The following is an 18983-nucleotide window of genomic DNA, read 5'->3' on the forward strand; positions in this document are numbered from 1 at the left end:
GTTAGTGTGGAGCAGAGTGTGTCACATCCGGTCTGGCAGGCAGAGGCGCTCCTTCCGCCTTAATTCACCCCCCTATTTAAATCAATGTGCTTGCGACCACGCAGCGGACGCGTGCAGCGGGCTCGCCGCTGGCGTGCCAAAGGCAAGCCAGTCTGCGCTCTTCCGAGACCAGGGTCCATGAACCCTGGCCATGTGAGAATTTTAGAGCAGATCAAGTACTCTAAAAGAGGCACTACTAAACTGAACAAGCCCATCAGCGCCAACTGCAAGCATACAATACAACTTGACAACAGGGCACCAACATGCAGGCACTGCAATACTACATTTAGCTGCCATACATATACCACAGGGGAACCAAAAACACAGCTGGCTCTACTTAACTGCAGACCTGTGGCTAAACACAAGTACGAGATACATGACCTACTAGAGGAAAATTCATTAGACACCTTGTTCCTGACCGAAACATGGCTTAATGAAACCTCAACACCAGATGTGATAGATGCCATCCCTAACGGCTACGGCCTAATCAGGCGAGATAGGGTAGGCCAAAGAGGAGGTGGAATTGCCATAAACCATAAAGAAGAAATAAAATGTGAGGTCCAACAAAGTGACCTAGATAGCTGCAAGACACTCTTCTTCACTCTAGCAATAACAGAAGATAACACCATAACAGGCTTCCTTATCTACCGCCCACCCGGTCAAACTACAACATTTATGTCAAGTCTAGAGGATAAAGTAGCTCACCCAGCACAGAGATATAACACGTTTTTTGTATTAGGGGACCTAAATATACATTTGGACGATACAGACAATGAAGAAGTAAATGTAATCTGCAAAGACCTTCTTGCACTTAACCTTACACAAAAAGTGGAGTCACAAACATCAAGGGGGGCACATTCTAGACCCGATATTTACCAATTGCACTGAAATTGGAATGGGAACGCCATGGCCAATTCCATGGTCCGATCATCATTTAGTCCCTTTTTCCTTACCCTCTCAGAGAATGAAGACACAACATCATAGAGAACCAATCACTACTAGAAAGTGGGCTAAATTTAACTCCACCTCTTTCTCAGGAACTCTTGAGAAACAGAAGCCAATATTGGACCCTGACATTAATAAAGCTAATGACCAGATAGAGGCCTGGATTACTGATGCTATAGATGAAGTAGCACCCTGGAGCACAAGAATACCAAAAAGACTTAAAACAACTGCCCCTTGGTACAATGAGGAACTAAGAAAGGCTAGGAAAACATCAAAAAAAGCAGAACGAACCTGGAGGAAAGATTACTGTAATAAATCCAAGGAAGAATATAAAAAGGAACTGAAAGCCTTTCACTCACTGATTAGGAAAACCAGGTGTGAATTCTACACATTAGACACAGCCAACAATTCACATAAAGAAATGTTGATCACCCTAAAATCCAAAAAGAATAGACAGCCAATCTCCCAGATACCAAAGAAAGCTGCAACGAGATAGCTGAATCTTTTCAAACAAAGTAACCAAAATATACGAGACCTTTCCGGAAGATGCACAGCTAGGGACTAACATGCACGCTGGCGAAACGAAAACCTCAGTTAAAATAACTCTGGCGAGCTTTACAAACACCAGAAAGCACGGAACTACAAGCCATAATAAAAGGAATAAAATCAGGTTCGCCCAGACACCCGGAGCGACCTGAGAAAATGGAGGGGATGGAAACAATCCTGCCTTAGATTAAGGATCTCATTCTGCGCTCCTTCCAGACTGGTATAGTTCCTATGAAATGTAAGCAAGCCATTGATAGACCACTTAAGAAAAAAACACTCTAGATTTCACCAGACTAGACAATCTGCGCCCAATCTCACTTCTCCCATTCGTGGCTAAAATTGCAGAAAAAATCATTAACAGCTAGTTGCCAACATCAACATGAACGACCTATTGCACCCCTCACAATCAGGTTTTAGAATGGCACACTCAACAGAATCAGCACTATTAATGGCGACAGAATCTCTGAAGAAACATGTGGATGAGGGACAAACAGCCACGCTGATCTTATTGGACCTCAGCGCGGCATTTGACACAGTCTCACATCCACTACTACTTCAGAGATTAGAGACCTGCGGCATTAGGAGTACAGCACTGAAGTGGCTGATCTCGTTCCTAGAGGAACAGAGCTTCCAAGTGGCCCAAAGAACACAACTGACTGATAGCTACCCTCTGCCTCAAGGAGTACCACAGGGATCAATGTTAAGCCCCACACTCTTTAATCTGTATGTGGGACCACTGGCAGACTGTGTAGAGAAACATGAGGTGTCAATAGTATCTTATGCTGACGACATGCAACTAATTGTAAAGCTATCCCAAAACAAAGACCAGGCAGTGACTCGCTTTGCGAATGGTCTTAAAGAAGTGGCTGACTGGATTTCAAACCACTGCCTTCGGTTAAATGGTAACAAAACTGAGGTATTAGTGGTAGGGAAGACACCCACTATTTGGTCATCTGCTTGGTGGCCAGAAGTACTGGGCTAAGCCTCCCTCCCCAAACCAGAGGTGAAAAACCTTGGAATTTGGTTAGACCACAAACTATCCTTCGACAATCAAATCCAGACGGTAACGGGGAAATGCTATGGTGCCATTAAAACCCTTAGGAAAGTTATAGATCTACTTCCAGCCAAAACCAAAAAGACCATAGTCCACGCAGTCATCAACTCACAACTGGACTAAGGGAACGTATTGTACCTAGGGGCCTCAAAAAAAAAAAGGCCTAGCCAAACTACAGCGGGTACAAAATGCTGCGGCACGTTTGGTTCTCAGTCTACCAAGGAGAACAAACACTAGGAAGGCCCTGGACACACTACACTGGTTGCCAGTGGAAAAAAGAGCAATGTTCAAGGCGATGTGCTATCGCCACCGCATCCTTTCACACAAGGGTCCTAAATACCTGCAACCACTGCCGACTAAATAAATCTCCAGACGTAACCTAAGGTCCATGGACCTGGCATTAGTAAAAGTCTGCAGAATATTCTAAGCCCGCACGGGAGCCCGCACTTTCAGGTACCTGGTGGCCAAAATCTGGAACACCCTACCAATCTCGACAAGATTGGAACCCAGCAAAAGTGTTCCGGAAACAGCTGAAGACTGGGCTATTCTCCAATACATTTGAGGGAAGAGTGTAGGACAGACTCAGTAACAGTAGTCACTCTTCTGATTATGTCTTAGCGCGGGGACACATCGTTGGTGTAACCATGCGCTCTACAAATGAATAAATATAAATATGTAGTCTATGAAGGGTACGGGGCGCACAGACTTCCTGGTGTCCTCCTGAAAATCGTACAGGAATCAAATCGGTCTGTTTGACCGTCATTGGTAAATTAAACCTGGTGGATGTTCCCTCGGTTATGAAATCCTTCAAGGTGCTCTGGGGGAGAAGTGAAGAGGAGGAGAGGGTGCTGGTAATATGTAGTCTTCCTAAGGGTCTGGTGCAGCAGTAGGATCAGTCTTCAGCAGACGCATCCCCTGCGACAGGGCTTGCTTGTAAGGGGCGAGGAGAAATCCCAAGTGTGACTGGAGGTGGCAAAACTGGCACACCTGGCGTATGCGCCGGAGGTACTGGTCTGTCTAATCTGCCAACATCGCCTGCAGGTCTTGTACCAGGGAAGGCAGTAGGTGGGCCATGTCTCAGGGACGATAATGATGAGGTGGAACCACATACCTGCTTATAGTACTGACTTTCATCATGGCAACCTTCATCTTCCTAGTCTTCCTGACATTTTACGTGCAGGTCTGATGGACTATGAGCTACACCGAAAACACCATCATCAGAGTCCTGTATGTCTAGGAGATGTGATGGGATCTATGGTGACACTTTACTGTACTCCACAATGGTGGGAAAAATGTTGGTCACTTTCGTCAACTGTGGCGTTGATAGAACAGTTCTAGCCGGAAGGGCAGATTTCCTCATAGACTGTATTGCGGTCAACTGTAACGTCGCCGACGTGGTAGTCATTAACGGGGTGTTAGTCGACAGGGCATCAACCGACGAATCGCTCGGTATCTTTGCAGACGGCAGCTTTGTGGATGACTTCTTCGTAGACACCAGTCAATGAAGATCCCAATGTCAACAGACTCTTAGAGAGCGAAACTCTCGTCGACTATATAGGAGCAGTAGCACGGTCGTCACGGTTGCCTTCTTCGACGGTGCCGACAATGCTACACATATTGTAGAGTATGGAAATGTTGACAATGGGTTTTTTGAGATTTCTACCCCACAGGGTCTGACGGGGGAGGCCCTTGGGTGATCTTTGTCCTTTCTGGATGGCGTGGACTGCACAGACAATGTAGGCTCTGAGGACTGTTTTGCTCCTTTTTCCTTCTCAGGGCCCACATAGCCATGAGGTTTATGGTGTTTCCTACCTACTCCAGAGTAACGGTCTCTTGACCGGACCCTTTTGTGAGATGTGGAGGATTTATCACTCTTCGGACAAACTTATCTGGTGCTTAGTGGTTTTTGAGCCACAGCAGGAATCTTACCTCTTTATCCTTGAGGGGTTTCAGATGAAAAGGTGCGGCAGACCTTGCATTCTTCCTCCTCATGCATTGGATGGAGGCAATATATGCACGCTTTATGTGGATCATCCACATGGACTCTTTTCCTGCCACAGTTTTTACATGGTCAGAAAAAGCCCCTCTTGCCAGACACGGTGTCAAGACTGTAGAAATTCCAGAAGTTGAAGAAGAAAAAAAAAAAAAACAACTGTGTAGAACTCGGCGAGACTCCCTTCCACGCGACGTGCTGTGAAAATCTGAGGGAACCGGCATCTGCTGGGAGTGTTCTAGAGGGTGCCGACAGCTGATTGGCTGTGTTTCAACATTAGGTACATTTTTTTTTTAAAGGACATAGATAGGCTATCAATAACATGGCCTAGGGCCATTATAGCCTATATTTGTTAAATTCTGCTTGATTAGTTTTACCATGGGGCTCCAATCTAGACGACGGGGAATGATTCAAGCATGTGAATCCATGAAAGATCCCCCAACACAGGATAAAAGTACTTTTATTAATAAATTAGGCTATCATTTGGAACCACCTTCTATTTCTTCTGAGAGTTAAACAGGGGAGAGAATTAACATGGTGGGGTTCAGGCAATTAATCTGAAGATTTAAGGACAGACAGTCCTTAAGTAAGTTGTACATTGCTAAGGATGGACTGGCAGTACTTGGGTGGAAGATCAGAAAAGTCTTAGTATGATTTTAGATCCCAACAGCGTTGAGTGGGTCTTAGTGGCGTTTGGTGCGGAGGATACCAAGAAGTGGGTATTGCAGGATTTTCCCTCAGCGTTCAATGGAAAAGTTGGGATACTTAAATATTTACTCAGACACAACTTGAGAAGAGGGATACACCTAAAGTACACAAAACACGCAACATCCCTTTCATTATTAGGAATGAGGCAAATAAAGAATTGGAGAAGGAAGTGGTTAGATTTGAACATCTTTGAACCTGTGGAAGCACAAGAGTGGGTTTCAACATTGGTTGTGGCTAGGAGGGCCAATGGCAAAGTGCTTCTTGTGTGATACTGATTGATTTGGCAACCAAGTCAAAGGTCAGGCGCACAGCTTTAAGTATAGAAATATTAAACAGAGTCAACAAATCAGAGAAGTGAACTCCAAGAGAGAAAGGTACTGGTTACCAACAGTGACCCAAGAAGCCCCGGATCTCCAGGGAGTAAGCAATCAAAACAATATCTCTGAGCTCAACAAAATTAATAATTAGGTTTACAATTCACCCATCCGGTACAATGTCCAATAATATTTAGTGCAGAGATGATATCTTCCTTGTCAAGTAAAGTCTTTGATTAATGAAAATTCCAAAATTTCAATATTCCAATCTCCTTTATTGGTTTTTCTTTACTCCAAATCACAGTTGTGTCCTTAATTGACTTTCAGCCAACACGTGTTTCGTCTGATGCTAATCCTTGCATCAACAGACTTCCTCAGGGCTCAATCGCAATTAAGTCTTGCCAAAAGTAATGGTTCAAAAAAGGTTTTTTTTGTAATCAGTCGAAATCAGTTAGAAGAGCCTATCGTAGTATAGGTGTATTCTCTCTAAGGGGTACATCAGATCCGATGCAGCAATGAGAAATTCAGGATACACGTGTACGTGTACCTGATCAGGTTATCGCAGCGTCTCCTCGTCGGCTTCCCGGCTTTCGCGAAAGCCGGGAAGCCGACGAGGAGACGCTGCGATAACCTGATCAGGTACACGTACACGTGTATCCTGAATTTCTCATTGCTGCATCGGATCTGATGTACCCCTTAGAGAGAATACACCTATACTACGATAGGCTCTTCTAACTGATTTCGACTGATTACAAAAAAAAACTTTTTGAACCATTACTTTTGGCAAGACTTAATTGCGATTGAGCCCTGAGGAAGTCTGTTGATGCAAGGATTAGCATCAGACGAAACACGTGTTGGCTGAAAGTCAATTAAGGACACAACTGTGATTTGGAGTAAAGAAAAACCAATAAAGGAGATTGGAATATTGAAATTTTGGAATTTTCATTAATCAAAGACTTTACTTGGCAAGGAAGATATCATCTCTGCACTAAATATTATTGGACATTGTATCGGATGGGTGAATTGTAAACCTAATTATTAATTTTGTTGAGCTCAGAGAGATATTGTTTTGAGTGCTTCTTGTGTGGACTGGAGGAGATTAAATGGTTACATTTTGGCGAACCACTTACCATTGCCTGAAATCAACAAAATGTCGTCATTAACTAGGCAAGCAAAGTGGTTTTCAATGCTGGACTTGTTTGTGGCATTTTATCAGATGGTGCTAGAACCCAGAAGCAGGCATTTGACCACATTTTGTACACCCTTCGGCTGTTATCAGTTCTGGCTATGCTGGTTATAGTGGCATCAGCTGCTAAGGTGCATCAACTGCTTGTTTCACAGTTGCTTGGGCATTTGCCAGAGGTTACATTCTTTCAGGATGACATCCTGGTGATGGGAAGAACAACCGACAGCAAGTGAAGTGCTTTGTAATCTGCGAGAGAAAGGATTTTCTGCAGAGAGTACAAAGTGCACGTTTGCAGAGAAAAGAGCTACATATTTGGGTCACGAGATAACAGATAGGGGAATAAAGCCAAAATGAAACTGGTAGAGGTCATAATAAACACACCATCTCCAAAATCTAAAGATGGACTCAGAGTATTCCTTCGTTTGGCTAATTTTATGGAAAAAGTTTCACAAAAACCCATGGAATTGGATTACTGATAAAAATAACAAAGTTAAGTTTGTGAAGAATGAGGGTTGTCCAATCTTGAGGAAATCAAACGTGCTATTTATTAGCAATGCACCCACGCCACAAGGATTTGATCCATCTGCACACACGTTACAAAGGATGTCAGTGGTACAGAGTTAGGTAGTGTGTTACCCAAAAATCTGTACAGAGCAAAGAGGTGTTGGTTGCAGTCCCATCCCATTGCTTAACACATACGGAGAAAAAAACTCAGTGATTAAGAGAAGTTGGTGTGTGTGTGTGTGTGTGTGTGTGTGTGGCCGATGGAGCATTTTTCGAAGTTCATTTGGGGAAGGCAATGCCATGGAACCATGGAAGGGTTTTCAAGGGCATCAGCAAGATTTGCACGATCAATAATATTGCAGGATTTTGTATATGAAGTGCAATAAGTTCCAGGTAGCAAAAATGTTACGGCTGATTTCTTAAGTAGAATGCCATTGCCACAAAGAATTTCATCAAGATCCATGGAATGCGTATTGTGTGGCAGGAATTTTTACTGAGGAGTGTGGCAGCAGTTCACAACATGGAGAGAGGATGGATGCATACATACAGTAAGGATGTGTTATGGGTGGTGAAAAACAAGATTGTGAATGCTAGGAGTGACTCGCGGAGAGTGGGGTAGGAGTGTTGATTAATTGAGAGTTTTTGGGAAGTGCGCTACGAGTGAAGTGTTGATGGTGAATTTATTTGCAGAGGAGAGAAAAATATCCCACATTGTGTTATTCATGAGAACATGATTTCAATTAATCATGAGGGAAATTCAGGCATTAGGCGCACCAAAAGCAACAAAGATGTTGCATTGGAGGCACAAGGTGAATTTAGAAAATTGAAGGTTTGTAAGGTAATGTGTTAATTGTGAGTATGACAGTAAATCTCAGAAAATCCCTAAATCCCCCATGTCATCTTTGGGGTGTCCAAGGTTGCCTTTGGAGGAAATGGCACTGGATATTATGGGGCCTGGTTACGTCGTCTGATGGCACATGCAGTTACATTGTAATGCTGGTGGATATGCTCTCCAGATGGATGTAGTTACTAGTAGTGTATAGGGTGGACACTGCTACTGTGATAACATTTCGGAAGACGCCTTTTTGAGAAAGGTTCCTAGCTGTGATTTTGACGGGGAAGAGAGTACAATTCAAGTTGGAGATGAAATTTGTACAATTTGCAGGTATAGCACAGAAGTTTACAGCGTTATTTCATCCCAGAGGAAATGTTATTGTGGAAAGGGTGAATAGTTGTGAAAGGTATAGTAAAATTGGCAAGCAAAGGAAAGAAAAACTGGTAGTATGAACTGGAGAATGGAATGGTCGTACAGAATGACACCACATGTGACAGTCGGTGAGACTCTTTGGATTGATTTGAGGCCGCTTACCACATTCCAAAGTGAATCCTCGGTGGATGAGAAAGGAACAAGAAATTGGAGTGGAATACAGAGGATGTGAGAAGAGATATGGACACGTCGCAAGACAAGAACAAAACTTCTTTTGATGCCAAACAGTGTATTAGGGAGGTTTGTTTGGACAAAGGTGAGTTGATTAGGGAGGTAGCTAAAGGAGAGAGCAAATTTAGCAATCCCAAACAAGTGTTAAGAGTCATGAAAAATACAGTGGAAGTGGATGAATGGGAGTATTTGCCAAATAAGTCGCCTTGCCAAACAAGAAAGGAGGAAAGAGAGTAACAGTGGTATGGATATGGATGGATACAGGTGGAACAGATAATGGTGGTTGGAGGTGTCACAGAATGAAGACAGGAGTGGATTAGAAATGAAGAGTGCACGAGAGACGGGTGAAGTAGATGTGCAGGAAAGGAGTGAAGGAAGTGAAATGGGTCAATCAGCAGTTGGTGAAGAGAATTTAGAGCATGGAAACAGAACCAGTATGTTTGGAAGAGTTATTAGTAAACCAAATAATTTAGAAAACTACATATGTGAATACATTTGCTTTATTTTAATATAAGGGGGAATGGTTTAGTTTTGCAAGTTATGATTGTTTGTTTATTTTTAGGAAAGGTAATGTGTAGTAGCGGGATAGTGTTCTTATAGCGAACAGTGCGTCTCCAATACAATGAGGGGCTCGTGCAGAATGTGGGAATATTCTAATATATATCTATCTATCTATATATCAAAGCCTAAAGGGGTGCACCAGGGAAGAGGTCTCTCCCGAAGAGGTTACAGCACACCACTGCCGGCAGCAGCAGCGATGACAGGATACCATCATGCTCAATCAGCCAAACGCGTTTCGAGCAGTCTTTCCGCTCTTTAACAGTGGCAACATGAATGCAAATGCAGCCATTTTCAAATCTGTGTTATTTATTGAAAAGTCCCGCCCCAATGGGGGCTAGGCATTCTGATCATAGTAGTACATAAAATGAGTGCCAGGGCTCACTGGAGTTTACCAAGGAATCCAGAGTCCTGGCACTCATCTTATGGATATATATCTATATACACACATGCATATATTCACAGGCGGTCACAGAATGTGGGGATGAGATATGCTGGTTCGTAGACCATATGGCTGTGTACGTCCCTGTTGGAGTTTCCTGGAATTAATCTTAAATTTTCGATTACATGTATTTGTGCGTCTTCTCTACAAGGCAACAGAGAATGAGGCATTTAAGAAGAGGTTATCTGGGGTAAGCAGGAAAGCTGTGGATCTGAAAGATGTCAGAAATGGGAAATGAGGGGTGGTGTTGCCAAGTGACCGGTAGCTCATGTTTGTTTGGGCACATTGGAGTGCTTTTCGTTGCCTAGAATTATGCAGATACAGGTGTGATATAGATGGGGACTTGTTAGAAGCAGGCATAACTGGGAAAATAATGCTGGTACACCAAGTCGGATTTTCTAGCTTTCACGAACAGGGAATTCACTCTTTACTTGCTTTGGCATTTAGCGGCGGTATGCAGAGAAGGAGAAGATTTTTTTGGGGGGGCAAACCGACTTCCCAGAGTCATCCCTCTCAGACTAAATTCCAAGCGGATGTTTGCAGAGGATAGATGCAAAGAATGTGACCTTTCAACAACAGATTGCTAACTAGCAGGAAACTCAATTGTCTCAATGCTCCGAACCGTTAAGAAGGTGGCATACAGTTAACATAATGCAATCGATTTTTTTTTTCCAAACACACAATTTTGCTAAACTAATACCAAATACCTTCAGATTAATTGCCAAATTGCTTCCCAAGATGAGCAAATAGCACACGTAAAGGTACACACCAAGTTAAGGGACGTAAATGCTTGTTAACAGTAGACTCCAGTACATACTACATAAATATGAAGGCATCAAAACTAAGCTTGTATATAGTAATTTATTTCAAAACCTCTTTATTACAAAAATGTAAAAATCCAGCTTAACCAGAAACACTGAGATTTTTGTTATGGATTTCCAAGTATAATTGGTCTTTACTCCACAATTCCCTTCCCCCTCAGTTAACAGAGCCATCCTTCTATTTCCAGTTGATTACATAGTTGCAAATGCACCGGGATGGCTTGGATTAAATCCATAAATACAAAGGCAAAAGCTGAAGAGCTAAACACATGCAACAAGTTCTAGGAGGGAAGGAAACTCAGAAATGTGCGCATGGGCAACATGGATAGAATTGCAGGTTTGGGATTTTTCTTTAATCATCTTTGTCCTTGGCTCCATGTTTTAGTATGCGTGTGAATTCAATGTAACTGAAGTTGCCTTTTTTGTCAATGGGTGCCTCCCTGAACAATTCGTCCACTTCCTCATCCGTAAACCGGTCTCCCATGGTAGTCAGTAGCTCCCTCAGATAATCTTCCTGAATGAAACCTAGGGCGGAGATAAAGATTCATTATGCATTAAACAGGGCAGGGATTTAAGTGGGCAAACAAATTAATAGTGGTTGTAACGGCATTATCTTTTACATAAAAAGTGCAAATGGGACTTTATCTTTAGTCACTCTTCAAAATGAAATTGTAACAGAGCTGTGCCATGATCTCATTTGAACAGATACGACAAACTATACTATTTCACAGAAATGTACTAGGTTTTAGGGAGTAGCGGTTCCTTCTCATGCATACAGCCAAAACCTATCCTTTAGATTGGTTTCTCCCTCTAAATCATACCGATACATACTGAAACCTCTTCCTCTGGCATTTTTAGATATTACTATTGCATCAGATACGATTTCTACCTCATTAAAATTAAATGTTACTACATTTTCTTACCTTCCTCTTTAGCAGAGCCAGTTGAGACAAATACATCTAGCAACTCTAGCCAGTGTCCACAAATAAAAGTCTTCAGGAAAGGCACATTTCATGTAGCTAATCAAAGATTTAGCAAGGGATTGCATGATTAGCAACCCATCACTGCAGTCCTGTTTTTAGTGATGGTGCAGATTGAAACTATTCTGCCACAACAAAACCCCCAGTTTTGAAGACCATTGGATTTGCTTGCAAAGAAAGTTTGAGTTTCCAAGGACTATTAGATATGGCTAGAATTGTATTTGCCAAATTAACTAAAAGGAAAAACATGCAAGATCAAAGGGGAAAAGTTAAGTGCAGGCTATAATGGGCCTGAGCAGACAGAAATGTGTGATACGTTTAAAAAATATATTTTTTAAAATATTTTTTTTAAAATGTAAAGTCTCTGCAGCAACAATGTTGACTGCCATTCAACATTCGGTAAAAAATATAAAAAGGTATCCCAATGTAGATTGACAAAATATTTCAACAGTTTATTTGCTAAGCTCACAGCAGGCAGACATCACAGGGTGAGAAAAGAGTTGAAGGGAAATGTAGAAAAATGCAAAAAGTCATACAATAGAACTAAAATTCTTTAACACCCCCATTAGATACATGATTGGAAGATGTCAAACTGAGATTTCACACATGCATAAGACCACCGCATGGATGTCCCTAAACTGTTCCAAATGAATGGGGGTAAGACTGAGATTCCACTGTTTGATAAAGCTCAGCTTTACTGGTCAGAGGAACTCTCAAAGTTTACTTTTTCACACCACCTCTACCCAGCGCCTGTCACTCAACGACCGCGATGTGCCTTTAGGGGAAGAGTCATGCGCTATACCCAGATGCAAATAACAAATGATTATAGATCCCAACTTTAGCAACATTAAAGCGGATTGCAGCGAATGTTGCGCATTTACCTGATGCTTCCTCATCGAAGCATGCAAAAGCATTTCGGATAACATCTTCTGGGTCAGTGCCATTTAGCTTCTCTCCAAACATAGTGAGGAACATGGTGAAGTTAATGGGGCCAGGAGCTTCATTCATCATGGCATCCAAGTATTCTTCAGTTGGATTTTTACCTAAAGAAGAAAAATAAAAATGTAAACTGTCATTACACACTCAACATCTGAAGAAGAGATATGAAACCTTAAAACTAAGTTTAAGAGCAATTATTAATTCTAAAGGTTTAAAGTTTTGTGTTCTAAAAATGTTAATCTGCCTTCTAAAGTAGACAGATTTATATGCACAAATTCTAAACTACCTTTGATAGAACATTAACATTGGCCACTGAATGGGGGGAGTAAACTAAAATTATCACGAATAATACTTCTTTGTGATGAAACATTAAAGTTGTGGTGTCAAAAGATGAAAACAAATCTAAAATCAAAAGGCTTGCAACAGAGAGGAGAGCTGCTACAAAAACACCTGAACTGCAGGATGTGCCATCGAGTGCAAAAACACAGATCCCTTATTGTATTCACAATGTTCTAGCTTGAGCATTATTGCATGAATAGGACCGCAAGTCATTGTTTTAGGCCTCAAGAATTACATTCACAAGCTGGCATCTGAGGTATCTTTATGCATTGCCTCTTGAACAAGAGTTGCTGTCCTATTTTTTAATGGAGTACATGACCACAGTCACCAGCTGTGCCAGGCTTGGATATCAGATGGTGGCAAAGAAAAATAACTTCTATTCCTTGAACTTAATTACAAGTCTATGGAGCTGGCCTTTTCTGGGTCAGACACTTTTGTTAATGAGCCTAGTATCCATTCAATATATCACCCATTGTATAATACACACTGACTGTTGAGCTAGGGTTTGCTGACCAGTGTTTCAGGGACCAAAAAGATTCACATACTATGAATTCCCCTTAAATACCCCCCTTACGGCTTATCCAACAAGAAGTGCCTGGTCAAAATTCAAACAAAATATATTGCTCTCCATGAATACAGCTGTTTTACCATGCTCTTACCACAAGGAAATTACAACTATCAAAATTTAGTAATGCCTTCTTGCTAACTTCTCCTAAAAGAGGAATATATATATATTTTTTTTTAAATGAATGACTTGGGATCTAGCTCACTGGATCACAAATGAGATCCTTTTGGGCATGTGTAGATGTCTGACTGAAAGTGTGACAATGGTTCTGTCTAAACTATCACTGGAGAAATCGGAGAATCAAGGATGTGTGAAAGATGCAGGCAAGGCGGAACTGATGTAGTGCATCTCTTATTTGATTGGGTACTAGGCAGTGGCTGAACAACTCGGAACTGATAAAATGGGTGCTTAATGGTCTTTCCCTTTGAAACTATTGTCGACCATTTTATTAATGTTTCTTAATGAACTCCATTCCATGTTTACGCTAATACATCAGAGTCCTACACTAAATAGATATCCGAGACACTGAATTGACTTTGAACTGCTCCCTCCCAGGGTCTCAAACTGCGCTCTTTACTCCTACGCAACTGCGCAGGAGTCATTTTACTTTGAGATCCAATGCAATGCACTATTGACTAATATTATATCACCAGCTAAGGTGTACTGAACATAAATGGTCCTACAATTTATCCACTTTATAGAATGTTTTTAATGACAAATCATTGATATTCTAGATTACATTAAATAAATGCATTAGCCAGTTTTACCCAACTACTTGAATCTTTCCCCTTATACACTATTCGCATCTTCTCTCAGAAATATTGCCCATCTAAAACAAACATGTTAAAACAATTCCTTCTTCAAATCATAGGAAGGCTGCATGCAAGAATTCGAATCCACAGGTACATGTAGCATGGACATGAATCTGCACTGCCAACACTGCCCACTCAAAGTGCCACAGGTCAGAAGTAAATGTAAATGTCCTCATTGGCATTTATGACTACCAGCTAAAATGTACCAAATTTTATCAGAGGCTGTGTGGTTACGGCTTCTGCAAACACCCTCCAAAACTGTGCTAAACCACCAACCTAATTTCATTGCTTTCAAACACCAATGACTCATTACCACAATCAACCAGGACTCACCACGAAAAAAAGAGTGAAAGACTCTAGAACCATGCAAAACTAGTGGAGGTATGCATTTCTGACCAATCTAAGTGATGAGCCTATGATTTCAAGAAAGGGTGGGATTCTGGCGTTTGTGAAGCCACCTACTTCAAAGGGCAAAATCACATTTTAAAACACTGTTCTTCGAAAGAAAAGGCCGACCTGATGAAGTCTGGGGACGACATTATGCATAAGAGCACTTGGTATATCAACTGCAAAATCGAAATAAAGCAAGATTAACTCGGAGCAACTGGAAACAATATTACAAATATTTTTTTTTACCTACGGATCTAAACAGTCCTATGGGCTGGCACACGACTCAAATTTAACCTGGCCTTTCAAATTAAGGAAATCAATTAAACTGCCTAACGCTCAGATTTTTTATTCACTACGTATGAACTTCCTATGGTGAACGTTTAGTAACTGTATTCTCTTTAAGAAACTAAAAAAACTGTCAAACACATTACTTTATTAAATCTGGTGCCATTTAAAACCGGACCTCTTTTTTTACAAGTTCGTTACATATACATCACACTACCAAATTCTCTTCCTGCTATATTCTTTATGCACGAACCATTCAGTATTCTAGAAGATTATATACATTTAGCTTTAAAGATACTCTATAGTGCCCATACAATTACATCTACCAACCACTGAAATTTAAATAAGAACAGCACTATGCAGTGTACGGCCCCAACACCTCCAACTTGACATTCCTATTAGGCAATAGTTTCTCATAACGGACAAATTGAAAAAGTCAGTAACGCCAAGACAACATCTTTTGACGGTCAGTCTGCCCACAACACCTGGCCTCCTCATACTCATAACGACCATACTGCCTATTAAATATATATACTTCTACATTTTGACACAGAAGCACGCACAATGGAAACGATTTTGCACTTACAATTTAAATCTTCTCCCTCACCAAAACATGGTTCCCATTCTTACACTTGGACTCATTCACCCCAAACCTTTAGTGACACTTCATCCTCATTATATCCCAAATGAGTTGTCATAGCCACAAAGACCTCAAGAAAAGCTTAGCACTTGTAAAGAAAACAAATAAACATATACATTGTTGAGTAAATAAATGACCAGGCCATTTTCCTACTCCCCCCACCACCCCAAAAACGCTATTCCTAGTCAACGCAAACGCACCTTAACAATAATAAGCAGACTGCACTGTTCATGAGGTTATGGTCCTCGATGACCAAATACAAGCTACAAAACAAACTTTGAAAACACTGGACATTCTTTACCAGCCACAAGGTCATGGACTGCGTGCTCCTAAACAAGAAAGCTCAATATTTTCAGAGTGAGTAGAAAGAAAGAAAAAAAAACTGCTGCCTAAATTAAAGACGGCTTAGTCATCTATGAGGAAAACAAAAGAAAGCCTCTCTGCTCTAGGTAGCATTCTTTCCTTCTGTTATCCAGACTTTGTCCACATTCCAAATGCTGATGCTCTCAAAACGTGCTTAAAATTAGATCCAACAATCAGAGTGCTCCAACTCCCCCACCGATCATCACAGATGCTCCAATCTTAAATCACGGCATTCTTGTTGTTGGAATGTCATCAAGTACTGCTCGGATCATGTGATGTGTGCACATATGGCAATACTTCATAAGAGAAAAGTGTGAAATTTCTTTCCAAAGATTTTTCTTCATTTCGGGAGAATGCGTTTTCCCTATTCACTTCTACTAGGCCCTGAATCTGGTTACTTTCATGAATGTTTATCAAAAGGAGGGAGAAAGGTTGATCACTTGATCAACGGACACTAATTACCACTCAGAGTGGTGGAAGGTCCAGTAACAGCTTGTGTCCGTATCTAGTACAAATGATGCAAGAGGGAGGTTGCTGTACTGTTCCTATGTAGAAAAGGGGAAAATTTAGCTGGCATGACCAAAGGTGTTTGAATGGCACCTTGGGGCATCCATTGTGTTGGATGTATTTGCCTCACACACCCCGAAGGATGTCATGCTTCATCATCGGCGTTTGCTCCTCGTCGGGGAGGCGGTGCAATCCCCGACGGGCTCACCTCAAGAGGGGCTCTTTGGCGGAGATCTTTTATCCAACAGCCTTATGGTGAAGTGGGGGTGTGTGGGCAGGGTGGTATGTGATGATGATGTGGTTGCTAAAATGTAGCTAGGGGTACCGGAATTCACTTTATTCTGGGGGTCCCCTGGCTGCAATTAAAACGTGTGGCTAGCTTGCTAGGTGTCAACAGATAAGGTTGAGTGACACTAGAGAAGACTAGAGAAAAGTGGTCGACATGTTTCACGCATTGGGTCAAGTTACCCGCGATTCTTCAGGACCTTACAAAAAGTGAGAAAGGGGAACATGCTCGTGTCATGTATATGTTGTATGTTACCTCTGTGGGGTCTCCTATGCCTAAACATAGAGAAAAGGTACAAAAATCATTAATACATTTTGCAATAGTCAAAAAGAATGTTATGTCAATGCCAGGAGGTGTAGAACACGTGGCATGCTGGCGGTATTGTGAACTATTGAGCACAATTAATGCATGCCTGGAAACATTGAGCGTGCAGCGTGCATGTGCGGGGCACACTCAAAAACTGTGTGAAATGGGGCGGTAGTGGTGTAGAAGGGTGATATTTTAAAAACAGTGATTAAAAGAGCAGCAGTTTAGGAGGGGTGTAATACCCATTTAGACTTAAATCATGTACAGTGCGAGTAGTCTAGGCACCCTTAGAAAAGGTAAGTATTATATGGCATGTCTATGGCAAGAACCAGACAAAAAATCACAAGCACACACTTTTGTTTAACAGAATGCTCTGTCCACATAGTATGTAATCCCTACTCACCTATAGGTCAGGGACTAAATGCCACATGAGGGTCGGCGGGATTGGACATCAGGGGTGAACCCATTAGGTGAGGCTAGAGGTTAAAAGGTAAATAAAGCGGTAGGCGCTGCTGTATTAAACAAGCTTACTAGGGTAAGTATTAGCCTCTTAAAGTAATTGCAAAAACTGCCCTCGTCCCGCCTTTGCCGGTCTCACTCACCTCAACATGCCTGTATCCCTGCTGTGTGACCTACCCGTTACCGCCGAGCTCGAGTAGATGAAAGAGCTCGGCGGGCGGGTGTATTTAAACAAACAAACAAACGCGGCGACCGGCGTGTACTAGCGTGTCATCGCCAGGGGGCATGGTCACATGATCACTGCCGGAAAGGTGGCGGCCATTTTGAAATGGTCAAAGTATTATCGTGCCTCTTTGCATAGTTATGATGTATTGGCTCAACATCTGAATTGACAGGGAATGGAGCGCTAGTGGAGCGCCAATTCTTGGAGAGGTTTATTTAAACAAACCAACAAACGCGGCGACCGGCGTGTATTAGCGCGTAATCGCCAGGGGGCATGGTCACATGATCGCTCCCGGAAAGGTGGCGGCCATTTTGTAATGGTCAAGATATTATCGTGCCTCTATGCGTAGTTATGATGTGTTAGCTCATCATCTGGATTAACAAGAATTGGAGCGCTAGTGGAGCGCCAATTTTTGGAGAGATATGGACAAACCCACATTGCTGAGCTGCTGGGCCCGTTTTGTATACTGCGTGTATTTTTAGAGGGGCTAATCGGTCGTGGCGGCCATAATGTAATGGGCAGTTAGCATTCCTTGGACAATGAACGTCTAGTACAATAAATTGCACAGGACTTGTCTAAAGTACAATTAACACATAGGTGGACCCTAGTATGCCGGTGGATGGGACCATATGTCATCATTTGGCGTGAAGCCCATCAGAGATGATGTCAACGAGGGAGAGTTAGTTTACAAGTTCAGGTACACTTTTAACAGGTGTAGAACCAAGGGAATCCCCCGGTATGTATGTGGTAGCAGATTCTTTAGTGAATGCCAGGGAATTTCTTCATTCAGGCCATGTTTATCAGTGGACAATCGGTGTACCCATCTCTGTTCCTTTCGAAACAGGGCGTTTTTGGGGCAGTTCGGGCTGGACTCTAGTACCACCCATTTCATAGAATCTTCATTATGGTTAGAGTCCACAAAATGTTTGCACATTTTTGTATGGGTTTTCTTGCAGCGAAAATTGCTGCGATGTTCGGTGATTCGGACTTTGATGGCACGGGTAGTCATCCCGACGTATTGTAAGCCACAAGGACAAGTTATCATGTATATGCAGTTGGATGTGTTGCAGTTGGTGTGATGTCTGAGCTCCCAATTAAAAGTCTCAGACAGTTGGACGGTTTTGAATGTCTGGGTATACTTGCAGACCCCACACATGCCACGAGGGTAATGGCCCATCACAGGAGGTAAATGCCACAAGGTTTGTTGGGTTTCTTTTCTGACCACCTTGGGCCTAGTGCTGATTAGAATGTCCTTCAAGTTCTGGGATCTTTTGAATGCGAATCTTGGTTCATCTAGTACCATGTCGCCTGTGTTTAGTATACCCCAGTGGTGTTTGATCA

The 18983-nt window shown here is 42.1% G+C and overlaps 1 protein-coding gene across 2 annotated transcripts in view; it reads right to left on the bottom strand.

The window, feature by feature from the left end:
* Window positions 1-10569: 10569 nt before the first annotated feature.
* LOC147723983 (myosin regulatory light chain 2, smooth muscle minor isoform) overlaps window positions 10570-18983 on the bottom strand; it is a 45111-nt gene continuing 36697 nt past the window's right edge. For both annotated transcript variants that reach the window (XM_086965591.1, XM_086965592.1), the window contains exons 3-4: window positions 12410-12571; window positions 10570-11073 (exon numbers count right to left, since the gene is read on the bottom strand). In XM_086965591.1, coding sequence (XP_086821717.1) covers window positions 10901-11073; window positions 12410-12571 — 335 coding nt within the window. In that variant the 3' untranslated portion in view covers window positions 10570-10900. The remainder of the gene's footprint in view (window positions 11074-12409; window positions 12572-18983) is intronic.

The sequence above is a fragment of the Lissotriton vulgaris genome, chromosome 4_1, assembly GCF_964263255.1.
Source record: "Lissotriton vulgaris chromosome 4_1, aLisVul1.2, whole genome shotgun sequence".
Classification (NCBI taxonomy): domain Eukaryota; kingdom Metazoa; phylum Chordata; class Amphibia; order Caudata; family Salamandridae; genus Lissotriton; species Lissotriton vulgaris.